Source organism: Pteropus alecto, unplaced genomic scaffold (assembly GCF_000325575.1).
Source record: "Pteropus alecto unplaced genomic scaffold, ASM32557v1 scaffold195, whole genome shotgun sequence".
Taxonomy (NCBI): Eukaryota; Metazoa; Chordata; class Mammalia; order Chiroptera; family Pteropodidae; genus Pteropus; species Pteropus alecto.
Genome location: NW_006438073.1, coordinates 4559346 through 4577047, shown reverse-complemented (window position 1 = coordinate 4577047; position 17702 = coordinate 4559346). Strand labels below are relative to the sequence as shown.

General features: G+C 45.9%; 1 protein-coding gene across 1 annotated transcript in view; it reads right to left on the bottom strand.

The window, feature by feature from the left end:
* FNDC1 (fibronectin type III domain containing 1) overlaps positions 1 to 17702 on the bottom strand; it is a 67999-nt gene that overhangs the window by 38484 nt on the left and 11813 nt on the right. Inside the window, exons 4-9 of the mRNA XM_006915067.2 lie at positions 13740 to 13946; positions 9080 to 9178; positions 7098 to 7215; positions 5125 to 5312; positions 4302 to 4409; positions 1451 to 1635 (exon numbers count right to left, since the gene is read on the bottom strand). Of these exons, the coding sequence (XP_006915129.1) occupies positions 1451 to 1635; positions 4302 to 4409; positions 5125 to 5312; positions 7098 to 7215; positions 9080 to 9178; positions 13740 to 13946 (905 nt within the window). The remainder of the gene's footprint in view (positions 1 to 1450; positions 1636 to 4301; positions 4410 to 5124; positions 5313 to 7097; positions 7216 to 9079; positions 9179 to 13739; positions 13947 to 17702) is intronic.

The following is a 17702-nucleotide window of genomic DNA, read 5'->3' as shown; positions in this document are numbered from 1 at the left end:
TCCCTGGTACTGGCTGGAACAGAATTTAAAGAATTTGCTGTCAAAGAAGAAATTCAACAGTTGTGCAACACCAAGAGAATATTTAAGGGGGCGGTAAGGAGGCTTTTAAAACTGGTAATTATAATTGATAACTTCTCATTGTTTAGAACATTGGGCCCTTATTTCTCAGTTATAGCAATCTCATAAAGTTCTATTTTGCTTTAAGTAATAGACATAGTTCTAGAAAACGTGTACATTGACTTTCTATAAATTGAATTAGGTTATGTCACAGTTTATTATTTAAAGGGATTCCCAAACGAGTACTTTGAAGTAATCCATTGATGTTGCAAAAGCAAAATTTCACATAGGATTTCCTTAATAAAACAGATTGTCAGTATGTTAGGAATGCATTCTAGCTGTTTTTAACGACGCATGCAAGAAATACATAGGAGCCTGGTACAAAACATTGAATGACCTAAACTTGTAAAGATATAGAAATGTGTTGTGTGTAACTAGCAACAAATTTGTAATTTTCAAGGCCTTAGAAAGAGTTTCTTATTCCTCCTAACATGTCTTTACTTGCTTCCCGCCCTCCACCCCATTAAAATCTCTTTAATAATGGCTACATTTCTAATTCTTAAATGAAACCAAAAATAAAGACTCCTGAGGTAGGCAAAACATTGTATTGAGTGCACCTTACAGTTCATCCTCTCTTGTGAGCAGGATTGAATTAGGGGAGGGCTGCTGTCAGGAAGGGGAACCTATATAGCAATGGGCACCCCAGAAGGAGCGAACTTCATCTATCCGTTTCTTCCGGGACTGAACTGTCCGATTCTGCAGCATACTCTGGATCAGCACAGTATGTAACGAAGGGGAGAGCTACTAATATCTGGGGTAAATGTGGGGAAGCAGAAAGGAAGTCAGAGTCCAAAAAACTCCCCACCCCATTTTTGGATTTTATTTACCTGCTTGGGTTAGATACTGATCAGATAAACGAGGTCCCTGAAATTCTGAGTGAAGCTGCACTCCAAAATAATGGAACACAAATGAAACATTTTAAATGCTATTTAGAAATTGAAGAGAGCTAACAACTAAAAATGTCACAGCGTACTTGTAAAAATGTTTTCTTCCCTGCCACCGTAAACCCCACACTACGCAGGGACATAAAGTTTATCACATTATTCACACATTCATGTTATTGGATTATTGTAATCGATGTTATTGGCGACCAATACCATTATATTACTATACAATATTATAGTAATCGATGTTATTGGCGACCAATACCATGTTAGTCTTTGGGGAGGCTGATTTCTTAAGGGACTATGGTAATATTGTAGAAATCAGTATGCAAACTTAGACGCCCAAAATCACCACGGTAGCAGTTCTAAACCCAAGATCCATGGTTCATAGTAACACACCACTATTAGCAAAAAAAGAAAGAAGACACAAACACACAATGCTTACTTGCTGGCATAGCGACGATGAAGGCTTTGGAGTGAGGCCCCATTCCTCTCCGGTTTGAGGCCCGGATTTTGAAAAGATAGCGTTCGCCAGGCTGCAGACCATCCACTAGGGCAGAAGTTGTCTCTCCAGGATAGGTGAGGGACTTGGCTCCAAATGGCTTGAGAGCCGGGGCGTATGAAAGAATGTATTCTGAAATGATTTGGCAGACGGTTGGAAGGAGGAAACTGAAAACAGTCCTGTGTCCAGCAGACAGACTGTATGGGCAGGATGAATTAGAACGTGCATTACTAAGATGAATACTCTAGCAATGCACGCCAAGTCAGCAGCCGGAGCATAAAGACACAGGAGAAGGTGGATGGGCATCCACTCGGGGCCACCATACAGGGCCACAGAGTTAACTAGCTGGCAGTCATCCATTCTCAGCAAATACAACGTGGAACCCAAGAGGTCAGTCTCCATACAATTGACCAAAGATATTTACACTGGGTTTGGTGTTTTTCTTTACTATATTATGTACTAATGTACTCTGACAGAATTAACGTATCTCAAATAGAAAAAACCATGGAAAAATAAACGACAGCTACTAGGAACTGATTCTGAATAGCTGACATCTTCAAGAGTTCTAGTTTGCTAATCTGTGCTATTTTGAGTGGCACATTAAGCCAATTAAATTCCATATTTGGAATACTTTTGTATAAAAATTCTTAATAATTGCGGATAAGGCTATTTCGCAGTATTTAAAACTGTGAAGAAAAGCTGCAAAGTAATAGATTTATGCAGTATCTAATGTCTCCATCTTCAATTGACTATATCTAGACACATCTAATGCCCTTGATCGAAAATCATGGCAAATTCAGTCCAAAGATCTAATATATCTCTGCTTATACGTAACTACTGTAACATAAGGAAGCTATGCTTTAAAGCCCAATTTTCACCCTCAGCAAAAAACCGTCATGCCTCTTTTCCTTCCAATGAACTCAAGATTTATAAAACGTATCGAATTAATATGACTAGGAGCTAACCAAGAAAAATAATTTGAATTACAGAAACCAAGCAGTTTTCATACTTCCTAGGGGAAGCATGGAAGGGCTTTCCTTTTACCTAAGATCTAATCTTTAAAAACTACGTTATTTTTAAAACTTTCAACCAAAAATGCTTTTGAAGCATTTGTCAGGGGGAAAAAAAAACATTCTTTTCCCCTCGAAAATGAACAAACTAGTCATTTGTGGTGGTCAAAGTCAGAAGTAAAAGAATGCACTGTCTATAAAATTTTGTAATTCAGATTTTTTATGGATTCAATTCATCTGGAAAGAATTTAACCGTGTCAAAGTATATTCTTCTATTGTGTTTTCTATTTCTCATACATAAAAAAATTGCCCCTGCGTAAGTAAGAAATTCCGATCCCGCCACTGCACCTTTATGAAAACTACCTGAAGCTTGTTTTAGATCTGTGAGTTCTTTTGGATATAAAAACTCAGCAGCTATTATTATTTCTGGCAATATCGAACTGACTACCAGGCAGCTTCTTTAACCAAAGAGATATAAATATCAACCAAGATATGGGAGATGGAAAGAAAATAAGTAGCCTAATAATAAAGACACTGATGGAGCAATAATTGACTTTTTTTTTAACTAAAAAAAAAAAAAAAGAAAAAAAGGAAATAGCCAAAAAATGTCTTTATTCAATTTTCAGAAGCCTTTGGAGCATCACAGCAATAATTAATACAGGAGCCAATGTTTCATAAAAAGAATGTTGTCATAAAAAGAATGATTAAAAGGGGCCAACTTAATACTTCTTCTCTTCATTCATGAGCAAGAATCATACAATATATATTTTTTAAAAAACTGGGAAGCGAGAAAGCACTTACGTCCAGAAAAGACTTTCTCATGTCTACCTTCTTTCTACTGTCCCATTAAAAGACACCCATTCACGTCAGCAAGGATAACTGACAGGGGACTATGAAAGAGAACCACTCATTTTTTTCCACTGAGAAATTCTCAGAGACGAGCGGTAATTTTTCTGGATCTATTTAAGCTCACACAAAGTTTTCAGAGTTCCTGGACATTAAGTTTCATGGTTTCTGTCTTCCAAAATGGAGGCACAAGAAAAAGCACACTCAGGGTACATCTGTATAAAGGATGTCAAGAAAACCTCAACGTGTCCCTTTAAAATGTCTTCAACAGGCTTCTGAAAGGTTCCTGAATGTTTTTACATAAAAAAAAAGATTCATGCTTTTATGTAGAATTCTCAACAGACTATTTTTAAATTTAATGATTTATGAATGTTTTATTTTTTAAATCTACAGTACTTTTTCTAAAAAAAAAAAATTTAAGGTCATATTTTCCTCAACCGCCCCCAAAATAATTAATTAAAAAGGCTGACGAATAGAAAAAAAAATCTATTTTCCATTTGATTCTTTTTTTATTACTTGAGCTTTCAAACCCATGAAAAATAGTTACGGTCCCACTCAAGACATACGTGGTCTCACGGGGTTCCCGCTCATTCCTCCTTTCTGTGACTCACTGGCACAATGAAAGGGTTAGGGTGTCACACCCATACCGTTAAAAACACCCTCCTGATCACAAGCAGCCAAATCCCTGTGTACAGGGAAGGTGAAGTCATCTTCATATCCACCTGGATTTTACCGACAACCTACACCCTGCGGGAAGCGACCCAGCCTGCTGCATTAGGGCCTCATATACGTATGTTGGTTCCCTATTTCTTGTACAGTCATCGGGCCTGCAATTAGAACCAAGCCAACGGTTCTGCGATTGGATTCGAGTCAATGGACGTGCCTCTGTCTGGGGACTTCACGCCCACGCCCACCCTACAGGTTAAGTATTGAGGTTCCTACCTTTCACCTTCCCCTCCGTCTCGGGCAATGCGTCCCAAGCTACAGTGACAGCTGTAGTTTTGCCATTGACTGGCCAGACATTTAAGTTTTCAGGCGCTGTAGTAGGAGCTACAAAAGGACAAGAATCCAAGGTTTAAAAATATCCTCCTGGATATCCTAAAAGCAAATGACATGCAGTCTTCGCGTACACAGTGTTCATTTTTATTCCGTACGAGAGGAAAGTTGACACTTGCTCGTGTGTACCGGTGATTTATATCGGTTCCACCGACTCACATCGTGAGCTTAGACATATCTAGAGACATGCTTTGAAGAATCCAGAATCTCTTTCATCACCGAATATTAAAATATACAAGAAGATGAAAATTGGTTTTTTAATAAAGCTTTTATAAACATAGTCTAAAAGGAAATAATTGGAACCTTGGAGATGGAGCACGATTCTCCCCTGGAATCAAACGCAACCCCAGCCTAAGGCAAGCGGGGTCTCTCCCATATTCCCGAGCCAGCCGTGGAACGCTCCGGGGACATTCCCACATGCAGGGGTGATTCACGGATGCTCCACACGGGGATTTAATGTGCTCCATGTGTCAGGAAAACATGCGAATCGAACGGCTCGTGAAGGATAAAACACAGACCCAGGGAACTAGCTCCTCAACGTCTCCGTGTTTATACATAGACACACTGCCAAGATTTAGGGTTAACGTTACTTTAAAAAAAAAAAATGCCTCTGTTGGCCTTTATCACTATTGCCTTCTTAAAGTATCTTTAAATCTCATTTTAGGGGTACTCCCCAACTGAAAATCCAAAGGCCACTTTAAATACAGACCGGACTCCGGTGTTCTTTGGAAGACAGACGTACTCCATTTGCCGTCTCTTTCCCCCTGTGAAATACGCACTGCAAACTCATACATGGTGTCCGGGATCAGGTTCTCGATCAGCACGCGCCTGTGGGAGATCTGCTTGTAATCCCACCTGGCCAATTCCCCCTTCTCTCGGTAGCGAACAGTGTACTGTCTGTAAGAAAACAGAGGGCATCAACACGTCCACGTTCTCTGCAGCCAAACACTGGATTCTTTGATATTTTTCCTTCCCCCGAGGTGAAAAATCTACACTTTTGACTCATTGGCTCAAAGAATCTACTTAAGTTCCAGGCAAAGGCGTCTAAAGCAGGCCCGGAAAGATGGATGGAGCTTAGGGTCCTTTCAAGAGCAAAAAAGTCTCACTGCTCAAAAGCTGAAGTAGAGATTTGGAAGCGGGGAGGGGGAAGGGAAGTGCCTCATCGGGATGCGTGTGCGTCCGAGTGTACGTTTGTGGTGTGCATGGTGCCAAATGGGCAAGGTTAAGATTCGGGACTGGCCCAGGGAGCTTGGCTTTCCAGAAAAGAAAGACAAAAAGACTCATTTTGTGCCAAATCAGGCATGTTTTCCGTAGGTTCAAGGGGAAGGCAGCATGTGGTTTAGAGAAGACTCACCCCAGAAGGAGCAAAAATGTATAACAGAGCAGGATAAAGGAACTGATGGAAAGAACTCTCGTGGGTGATTATCAAGGAGGTAAACACAGTGTGACCAAACAGGGTGACATTTCATAAGCCCAGAGAGAGGACATCTACAACACTCTGAGTGCGCAGATGCCATTTACTGGATTTCTTTCCCAAGAAATCATCTCTGTGGACACTCTGCAGTAGAAAGCATTCGGTGCGTTAAAAATGTGCTGTTCATTATGACACTTAGTAAGTCAGATAAGACTTCCGTTGCAGACATGGCAAACCAATTAACACAAGAGTCCTGCTAAGAAAACTCAAGCCTCCCTTTGTTTTCATCAAGACGTCGGAAATCAGAGTCCACTGGTAATCAGGCCAGAGAATCACTATGAACCTTCTGAGGTCTTTCAAAAGAAGCAGATGGCTTATGTTACTAGCAGGCAGTGACAGAAACTCTGTCTAATCAAATGTGTGTGTGTGTGTGTGTATGTGTACATACACATATGTTCTCAGCATTATCTTCCATTCATTTTTTTAAAGTACATGTACTTTTCCTGGTTGCAGATAGGTTCAAAATGAATACATAATGATTAAGCCACCAAATCTTTGGCTGTCACTTGTCTATAGAAACTAGTCAGTCATTTAACACATAAAATTTTGATGACGATATTAATCTACCACTACTTAGAAATGGTGTTCACCAGTGGCCTTTTAACTACAAAAATTATTTTAACCTTATGATGGGCTATTCTTCTATTGCTATTGCAAAGCAGTATAAAAACCAGAATAGTGTAACGTCAGGGCTGAAGAAAAAATACGATTCATTTTGTCTTGCACAAACGAGCTAGACGTGAAGCAACGTGGCGTCTGAAGAGGAACTGCTATGTGCAAGGCACTGGAAAAATGCCCACCACAAGACCCTTCATAGGGCCAGGCGTCCTGGACAACGGACGGAAGGGTCAGGCGCCCTCTCAGACGGGCCCGGACCCACTGCACATGAGCCGAGCAGTGAGGAGGCAAAGCCAAGACAAAGGCGGGCACCTAAAGGAGGGGATCTAGGACATTTCCAGATGCAGAGTAAGACTGAGCAAGTGAGAAGTGAGGTCCACGGTGTGCACTGCACACGGGGCCCTCGTAGCATCGGATCACGCCCAGCGTCAGCCTGCCTGCCGCGGGGCAGCCTACTGCTAGCTGCCGGGGAGGCCAGCCTTCGTGTGTGTCAGAAAATAAGGCCACTCAGATAAAGACGTGCCTTCTCAGGGCCAGAAAAATCCCATTTCTCATACATGGAAGAAAGACAAAGAAAGAAGGAAAAGTACCTCGATGCGACTGCTTTCTTCTGTTTTTCCAAAACAGGGTCCAGCCAGGCTACGAGCACTGACTGAGACGACATGACCCGGACATTGATGTCTTCGGGTAAATCCAGCTCGTCCTCTTCTGAAATGACAATGGGACGCATGGACAGGCCGCCTCTAACAACAGGCCCCTCCCTCAGGCCCCCGGAGTTGTTTATTCACACCGTACAGTTTTCAAATTGCTTATGCTTAATGTAGATAAAATGAAATGTATAGAGAGCTAAGCAATTATTTAATTAGTCAATATACAAAAACAAGAATCTCCACTCTTGCCTTTCCTTTTTTTTTTTTTAAATTTTATTTTATTATTAGTTTCAAGTATAAAGTACATTGGTTAGACATTTATATAGTTTATGTAACGATCCGCCGATCGTTCTCTCTCTCCTCTGGCTCTCCACCCAGCCATTCTACTACTACGGACCTCATTCCCTGTGCCGTGCTCCCATCCCCGTGACCATCCATCCACCACTAATTTGTACTTCTTTAACCCTTCACCCCTACGCTTGCCTTTCTTAAACACTAAGAAATCAGCAGTTCACTTGAAAAGCTGCCCGACCCAGTTGACATAAAGAACAGTACAAAAGGGATGCTTTGCCTTGGTCAAAGATAGTCCAAGTGATTCCGTGTTTTCTCAATATACACTGTAAGTTTCTGGGAAATAATACAATTTTTATGGGAAGCAAAAGTTTAGGGAAGAAAAGCTCAAGTTGTAGCATGAAAGGAAAATTCTAGTTCAAACAGACTACACAAATCATCTAGGGCTCAATGTCCTCACATCTTAGAGCATGTGATTCCAAGACAGATTAGAATTTATATTCTGACACAAAACAGAATTCAGCTTGCCCATTTCCAAAAGAATACATCACAGTTCCAAAGCTTACAGTTTTTGTTTCATCTCTAATGTAAACCGAGACTCTCAAGATGTCTTCAGTTTTGCTTTTGAGTCTCTTGGGCTTTTGGGGGGTGTTTTTTGTTGTTTATTTCTTTTTTGTTTTTTTTTCCACCTTTCGGGGATCATTTTTGCAGCTTTTGCTACAAGTAGGAGAAGGTGGAAATATTTAGCCTGTTAGAAAAGTAATACAGGATTTCTAGGGCAGCTGTTAGTGAATAATAAAAGAGAAACATCATGTATGTGGGACTTCTGTTATACAATGTAAAAATTATAATAGTTAATATGAGATAACAACATGTTATATAATATACTATATTATGTAATATAAAATTATAGCTACAAATAAATTATGAATTCATGAAAATAACTATGCTACAGGTTACCTCTTTAAATGAGGCTCATGATCCAGAAAAGGTATATGTAATTTGTAAATATATGAGTAATATAAAAATCATTAGTGGATTATTGGTGGATGGATGTGGAAAAAAATATTCCGCAGTACGTGACCAGGGATCAGGCTATCAGCGGGTCACTACACGTCTTTTCTCTCAATGCCATTTTTACGCAATTTTAGCTGAAATAAAGTTGGAGTGCGTTATCTCACACTCCACCCCATCTACACCTCTCTCTGTCTCTCTCTCTCTCTCTCTCTCTCTCTCTCTCTCTCTCTCTCTCTCTCTCTCTCTCTCTCTCTCTCTCTCTCTCTCTCTCTCTCTCTCTCCCTCTCCTCACAGTTTATCACCAGGAGCAGTTTCTGTGTGGATCAGTCTGTGCCTCTGAATGAAACAAATGCTTGGCTGCTCTTATCCTGGCAAAATCTATTGCACAGTGAAGACATTCAACATATACAGAGAAATACACTTCATCACCAGAACACTCCAGCCTCTGAGTAGAAAAGAATCACACTTGTATCCCAAACGTGACCCAGTCTCTCCCTGACGTTTCCTTTACGCCCAAGAAAATCCATGGGATCCGTCACTCGGGCGGCATCGTCCGGCAGCGATGCTGCATTCGTGCTAATCCTGGCTGACCGGCTGCCTCCTCAGACACATACCTGAAACTTTCCGCTTGGTCAGGGCGGCCCTGTACACTGGCTGGCTGCGCCCTCGCGAGTTCAAGGACTGCAGGGAGACCACGTACACTGACTCGGAGGCTGTGGGTCAAGGAGCAAGTGATGAGCCTCCGCGATTGGTTTTCCCAGGCCTCCCTCTGCCCGCGCGCGCCCTCCTCCCCCTCCCCGGCTTCCCACATCCTCTCCCCGGCGCATTCCCCCTCTTCAGGACAGCTAAAGATGACACCGAGCACGTCAGGAACTGTATTCAAGGACACTACGATGTTAGGAAACGTGGAGGCGAATTTCATCTAGAATTCTCGAAAAATGGGTTTCTAGCTTATCACCATCAAAGAGAGATGAACGATGTTCAAAAAAGAAAAGAATGGCACATTTACCCACGTAATTCCCTCAATTTCTTTTTACTTCCGAAATAAAAAAGAGGGAGACCTCTGTTCTTATCTGTCATCAAAAAGAAGGGCGAGGGGACTGGAACAGCCAGTGTGCCAGGTCAGCAGCCCCGGGGGGATGTGCGCCCTTCGAAATCAGAATCTCACCCACATCCTCAAAACGGAGGCTCTGAAGATGTGCTAGAGCAAATGGAAGAGTTTCAACGCATCCTTTATTTCTGGATTGTTCTTTCAGTCAGTTCTCCCCACTCCACCCCACCTCAAATTGTACATTGGACCCACTAGAATCTAACTTAACCTAAGCTCGAAAACTTTATTTTTCAAAAACATTACAAGGATGAAACAAAACGTATACCTCTCGAGTACTATGGAATCGCAGATTCTGAGACCCAGGTGAAACCTTGCTTATCCTCCAATTCGACCTTCTTATTTAACAAATAGACATAAAGCCATAAAAATGGACTGACTTGCCCCGAATCACACTGCTAAGGACTCATAATCTTCACTGAATCCACGGTTGCTAACGCCTGGCTCCAGGCCCTACTGGTCAAGCTTCCTGCAGCGGCCTGAATCAATGCAAGGATACAAATGAGCGGTCCTCGAATTTCTAAGGCAGATACTTATGTCATCAGGTAAAACCTCAGTAAATCAACAAGAGGGGACACTAATGCCCTAAGGGAACCTTCTCATGTGGGAGTCCTTCTTCCAGGAATTTCAAACTTTCATGTGGCGTCGGGAAGATAAACCTTTCATTTTTAGAACAGCATGTCCAAGGAGACGCATGTTCAAACACCTCACAGAGAGACCCTGTTTATGTACATGTCTCTGGACTAATCAGATTTCCAGGGAAAGGGAGCCTATCTGACCACCTGCTCTCTCAACAGAGAGGGCAGGTGACACTCACGCTGTGACATGAGAAAATTATTTCGGCTAAGGCGCTCACATCTCTCTCTACCAGCCGATTTTGAAAGGAGAGGAGTCGAGTCTGTAACACTGGGACTCACAGAGCATGAAGCTCACCTTCCAAACAGAGGGGCCCCTTCAGATCAGCTCACTCCTGGCGCTGCTGGCCATGGGGACACGCCTAAAGCCAGCCCGGGAAAACACCACTGTCCAGCCTCAGAACCCAGGAACACGGAGAAAAAATGGTGGCCCAACGTTTATCAAGAACCACCAAGAAATGCATGATTGCCCACAACTGACATTTTTACATATTTGCAATGGATCTCTTACAGTTGTTAGGTTCTTTTTATGCCCAGATTCTTGATTTGCTGAGCCCTCCGAACTAAACTGGGCCCGAGATGATGATGAAGGACAAGTTCTGTGCCACAGGAAACTGCACTGACAGCTCCCGTGGGCGGGTCAGGCCTCCTCGCTGTGTGACGTTCACGTCGGTGCTTCATTCAGTCCTGACAAAAGCCCTGTGAGGGAGCTGCCCACATGTCTCCTCTTCCCAGGTGAGGCAACAGGCTCAGAGGGGTGAGAAGACCCAGCCAAGGTCATAGGGGAAGTGGCAGGTCTGCGTGGCTCCAAACCCCAGGGTCTCAACACTGCAGGTGGTGAGGGACCAGAGCCCAGAGCTCACCGAGCACATGCTCCGGGGCCCAGGAAGTGCCCGACGGCCGGATAAACCGCGGCCCACCTCTTTTTCATAGAAACAGAATAAAGGACACACCTTTTTCTATGCTCTCGATTACTGAATAAAGGGTGGGTATAAAATTTTCAGTTGACCCCAGCGTCACCAGCCCAGTGACACCGGTGATCCCAGCAACACCCCCGGTGCACCTCACGTGCGTGACGCAGCAAAAACTCCGAGTGTCTGAACTTCCGAAGGTCCATCGTCACTTCCGAAGGACTTTGAACTTGAGCCTGCTTGTTCCGTATTTCCGCCCCGCTCCACCTTGGCTCCTAGGGCCCTCTCTCCCTCTCCTCTCCCCTCCCACGACCCCCCGCTCCCCGAGGGCCTCCCTCAACCCTCCCTTAACCCTTGACCCTCTGCTCACTCTGTTTATTGTCTCTCTGTGAGGGACTGCTAGGGTGGCACCTGACACTGAAGACACCCGATAAGACTCTTTTCTCCATGTTTATTTAATGTATGACCTTTCTCCACAGAACCCCACTTTCAATGGCATCTCTGTTATAAATAAAATTAAAATCTTACGCCAGATAAAATATGGGGACAGGCCCACTCTGCCATCCCCTGGGAATCTGCTTCACACCATCGTCCCCGCTTTGATGGAGCGTTTCCAGGGAGACCTCCTCCCCCACGTGGTAACCTCTTAGATCCTTTGCCACGGCAAGTTCAATGCTTATTTGGTGAAAATTCAGAAGCCAACGCATTGTAGTGGAAGCCCAGGAGGCCTGTGCTATCCATCTGGGCTGGGACCAGAGCCTGCCCTGACCTCAGTTCCAACATTTGCTCAAGTTCAGGCAGAAGAAAAATAATTGCTTCTGCTATCCTCAGGTGAGCCAGGGGCTCAGCACTGACAAACTGAAAAGATAGGGGCGGTCGAATGAAACACTTGCTGATGCCGAATGAACACTCAACAGGCTCTTCCAAGAGTCATCAGCAGGTGGCTGATGGAACAGTGACTTCTGAGGCTATTTCAGGGAGGGACTTCAGCCTGGCCTGCCGCTCAGTGTCTCCACCAGGTCAGTGCCCACCACGCAGCCCAGGGAGCTGGCCTGGCGAGTCCCAAGGGACTCGGGAGTGGCTCATACAGGCTCCCGATGACTGCGTGGTCCCACCTTCCAGCAAAGCGATCCTTCCTGCAGAGCGCCTGGGCGCTGGGCCCGCCAGGCCTTCCTCCCGCCAGCCTTTCCTCCTGCAGGCCTTCCTCCCGCCAGCCTTTCCTCCCGCCAGCCTTTCCTCCCGCCAGCAGACCTGCTTCCATCACCGCCCTCTCGCCTCGGGATGAGCTCCAAACCGCTGTCAGGGCCGCCGCGGCCCCCGCAGCTCCAGCTCGTGGGTGTCCCTCCCCCTCCTTCTATGTGCCTCCGCCTCGTCTCGCCAGACTCGGTGCCTATTGTGTGCCCGCCCCTCGCCACGTCTGAGAGAAGACCCTACCTTTTACCGCTAAGGAGGTGCCCAAGGGGACCACTCTGCCTTCTCACTGGTGACTCCGCCCACGGCACACAGACCCTCAGCTGCCTGCCCTTCTCTGCTACCTGGCCTGGAGCCATTCCTCCTTCCATCTCCAGCCTGTCACTGTGCGCATTCCAGAAGCCAAGTGACGCCTGACTACTAGGCAAGTGAAGAGGCTGCTGGATCCCACTGGAGTCTTCAGGAGGGCCCAATAAGTCACACCCTCTTCCTTGCCTCCAATTAGGAAAGGAAGGCAGAGCAAGCAGTGGGGGCCGACATACTTATTGCTGGTACAAACTGGAGAACATGGGAGCAGGTGCATTTCCTACTCCTGAATGCCAGGACTGGACAAGTTTGCCGCCCAGCAGCCCCGGGCCCTTGCGTGACTTAGGGCACAGAATTGCTAGCAGAATGTGTGCTCTCTGCAGCCCGGCACCCCCACCCTCAAGGAGGAGGTGACATGAAGGGGCCGAGCCACACTTACCCAGGGCCTCCTGCCAAAGTCAAGTAAACAAAGGGCGTGAAGGGAGGGGGAGGAAAGCTGTCACCACACCAGGGACGTGCCAAGTGAGAAGGAGAAGCGTGGGCCCTCTTGGGGCATGGCCTACGTCCACTGCCCAGGCCTGTCAAAGTCAGACCTTGACCCGGACCAGACTGATGCGCGCGATCTCTCCCAGTCACGGCGAATGCTCACTCGGCCCTCCATGGCCCGTGCCTCCTTCACCGGATAAGGGTTTTGGAAAAAGGGAGGAAGGCAGGCTTTCCTCAGCTGCCACCACATTTCCTCTCCAGGGGACCCATGGTCCCGTGCCCTAGGATCTAAGACAAAATTTAAAGACCATATGGCGACAGGAACGCCAAGATGGGAAAAGCATTGGTCCCAATGTCACGTCCAGAACAATGGCTCAACTCAAAGAATTGGTGCCGTTTGGGCCAGGAAGCAGCCGATGGGCACTTGGAAGGTGGCGCTGTCCTGCCCCTAAGAGAAGGTTGGAAGGGTGGAGGCAGAGACGGAGGAGAGAACAGAGAGTACAATTTCGAACAACTGTAATATCTGGAAACCGAACGCTACAACTAAAATATAATGTTCTGTCAGGAACGAGCTTCTAAACACCGACACGATAACAAAGATCACCGATTACCGAGAGCCAGTGAACGTTAAACTCACCCAGCTTTTTAATTTCATGCGTTCGCTCATCTCTCGTCAGCGGGACATAATTCATCTTCCGGCCACTTTCCCCGTAGCCCAGAAGAAAACCCCGCGATCTCCGTGGACTCTTGGCTCCAGACAGGCGTGGCGCCTTCCACGCGACGGACAGCCGGTCGTCTGAGGGCCGGACTCGGACACGCAGGGGCTTGTTTGGCACTTCCTTTTCTTAAAGAGGACACGACACAGAAACTATTAAACAGTAAACACTTACAGCTCTCTGCCGAGTATGTCCAGTCTGTCCAAAGACTGAGCCGCGACCATTATTAGCAGCGGGGCTTACAACACACACTTTGGTGACCAGTTCTGCTAAGAACATTTTTCCCCCAAGGGCGTCGACACTGCATGCGTGATCCTACCCACATTGCAGACCGAGAGGTCTCAAAACCTCAAAGTGAAAACATGCCATGTGTGAGCCTGCCAGCCAGAAATCTCGAACGTTTTACGGTGTTCTTTTTCATCTATTTCTTTTTGCCCCTTAAGTCCAAAAGTATATATTCTCTGGTGAGAGCTAAAGGTCAGAGCAAAAATATAGCAAACACTCTTATGGGATATGTATAACGATCCTCCAGAAAGCCTTTCCACTGTGAGGCTGAAAAGATGGCCTTTCCTGGCCTTCACTGAGCCAAGTAGTAACTGATTCCTGGTTTCGATTCTGATTTTTTTACATGTCTGCGTCTGCCGCTCCACAAACCCTGACTCTGCTTTCCCCGGTCTCTGTTGCTTCCTTCTTGCTAGATCAATCCATTTCAAGACATCCTCTCGCTAAACTGATCAATCTCAAGAAATGCTCTCAGAGCGATGCATGCTGGTGGTCAACACTTAGTGTTTCAAGTTTTGTTTTTACATCAATTAGAAGCTGATAAGTTTGGGAACTAGGGCTGTGGACCATGTGACAACTATACTGTCCGTTTCTGACAGTGAGCCACATCCTAGCTCTTATTGGGGGGGTCCCATCAGGCTAGTGAGGGGCTCTGTGGTTATGTAAGCCAGTTACTTCCCGGCATTTTTCCTCTGCTATAGACTAATTCTATGAGACTGGAAAATCCCCAGCTAGGCTAAGACATAAAAGTAAAAATCTAATGTCATGAGTTAGTGTGAGTTTCAATGACACGGTAAACAGGCATTAGAGATGGATATTCTGAACGGCCAGACAGCCGGTTCCAGTGTTCTGAATCGAAGCAAACGGAACATCATTTGTACATTAGCTGGAGTGACCTAACCATTCACCCAGCGCCTCATTCTTAAAAGCGACTAAGAATACCGCGTAATGGTTCTACGAATGTCTTCCCCGCTACGCAAAGTAATACTTAGCAAGATTTTTTGTTTTGTGCCCAATAGCATAGCCAACAGACTAACTATGTACAACTTCTCCTTGCGCCTGGCGTTGTGACTGTGGCCACTTGCACTGGGGTTATGCTGAACTGATCTCAGTTTGGTTCCGGGTTATCAGGCGAGCTCTCGATTTCCAGGTCCGGCCTCGATAAAAATCAAGGTCCACCAAGCAATTATGGAAATGGCAGATATGCTCATTTACATAGTTCAAGAGAAAATAATTTGCCACAAATGGTCAACACTACTAATCCAACTCATTAATGGCACAGCGCTAATGAAACACATGAGTGCCTATGTTAATCCTCTGAGTTGATGAGTCCTATGAGTTCCTGTATTATTCCTATAAGTTAATTAGTCTCATGAGTTTCCATTGGGGATCTTGCTTCATATTCAAAACAATGTGATGTCCAATGCTTCTAGAAAGATCCAGGCAGCCAAATCTTGTTAAATGTTAGAGTTATCCATGGGTGACTATGTCACAGAAGAGAACACATATTTTCTTCATCAGCCTGTGCCACTGGTGACTAGACCTTGAGCAGGGCTAGGAGAAGCATAGTTTTAAAAAAGTACGGGGGAAAAAATACTGGGGAAAATATCTTGTGTAAACTACGCACGTGGAACAAAATCTAGACAAGAAGCGACGATCTCATTTATCAACACTTTTTTTTTAAGTTAGATTTTTGTTCATCAGAACAAAATACATAAAAAAGTTTAAGTTTTCAGGAGTAGTGTTTGTGTCATTTTCAGATTTATGCAAAGATATGAAATAGACTTTAGATGATCCATGAGTTTGGGAACCACAGTTGAGAGAGAAAATTTTAGAGGAAGCAAAAAATTTTGCTTCATTCTCTTTCCATCTCCTAAGTCATTTTTTCCTTTGTGCGCCTCTGATACAAACTATCACCACATTAAAAAAAATTCGGTTTTCACAGAAGACCCTCTCATGAGCGCTGTCACATAGTATCTGTGGCTCTGAGGGTGAACTGGAGGTCGAGGTCTGGTTTCATGGCATAACGAGCTATGGGCCCGGGACAGGGCTATATCTAAAAAAATAAATCTATGAGGTGGAAATGATCTGTGCCAACAGTACAGATGTTTGTTTTACGTTTGTGAAAAGCTCCTCCCTCCCCGGGAACCTCCCAGGGATGTGGGTTGAGGACTGTGTTGTTCCAGCTGCCACAGGCCATTTGCACTGCTGGTTTTGGGGGGCAGGACTGGCAGGGTTACTAAGATGGCTGCCAAGGTCCGCTTCCCGAGGGGCAGCAGGAAACAAGACAGATGCCCACGGTGCTGTCATCAAAGTGACTGCCCTCAGTGCCACCGCAGCTCTTGTTCTAAAGCCACTCTGACCCTCAACCATTGTTCCCCTCCACTGCAGAAAGGCACAGATTAGCACAGGAGTTCCGGGACTTCTCCAGCAACGTGGGCAAATGTGCTGCACGCGCACGCGCGCGTGCACACACACACACACACACGCACACGGAGTCAGCTAAAAAATAAATTATGGGATAGGAACGGCGTTCTCTGCCCTGTGATCCTGCTCCAGTCCCGGGGCCCTCCCGGCCATGCATCCTGCGGTGGAACATGGCCCTGGAGAGTTCACTGTCACCACCGGGCCTTGGGGACTGCTGCAGGTCTCTGCCCCAGTCTCCCCTGACATTCAACAGTAAAATACTGAAAAAAACAGTCATAAGGAAAAAGACCTTTGGAATTTCCTCAAGTGACAGGGTCCCTGAGGAGGGGGGAGGGGCGTGAGGTTCCAAGGACAAAGAGCTCAGCTCCTGGTGGCATGAACTTTTGCCTGACCCGTGCCAGGCCCACCGAGCATCCGCCACACCACCCAGAGGCAGGGATGGTGGCTGCCCCCTCCCTGCCTGACCCGTGCCAGGCCCACTGAGCATCCGCCACACCACCCAGAGGCAGGGATGGTGGCTGCCCCTCCCCCACCTCCCCCCAGATTGCTGCAGCTGCCACCCCGGGCTCTGCCTGCTGCCTAACCACTGCACACCAGGCCCGCTGAGCAAGCTGCAGGAGCGGGCGGGAGCCAGCCCTTACAGCCTGCCACACTGCCCGTTTCACAGACAGCCTCTGGCCTAAGCTCTCACGTGCTTAATTTTTATTATCCTTAAACAGCTCCCAGGTAAGCAGGAGAGATGTCATAATCCCCATGAGAAAAGTGAGGTTCAAAGAGGTGAAGCAGCTGACCCATGGCCAGACAGCTGCTGAGTGCCAAGCAGGGGCAGAAATGGAAGCACACGGATGCTAAGGTCTGTCCTCGTCTCTCTGGGCCCCTTCCACTTATGCTCACCCTTCACCCCGCGTGCCATCCCCCCAGCCACCTAATGCTTCTGCTGATGAATGTGAAGCAGGGGTTCTGAGCTGGACAGGCTCCCCTCAGAGTGTGAGCATAACTCCTTGCACAGAGGGCGTGTGGGTGTGTGTGTGTGTACTTTTTTCTTAAATGGACCAGACAGTATACTCAGCAGGTAGCAAACGAACAAGAGATGGCCTTTTGCCAAACACTGGAGAACTGTTCTCAGACTTCACGGAAGCCAGTGACCCTAAAAACCAGAGTGAGCTGAGAACGCC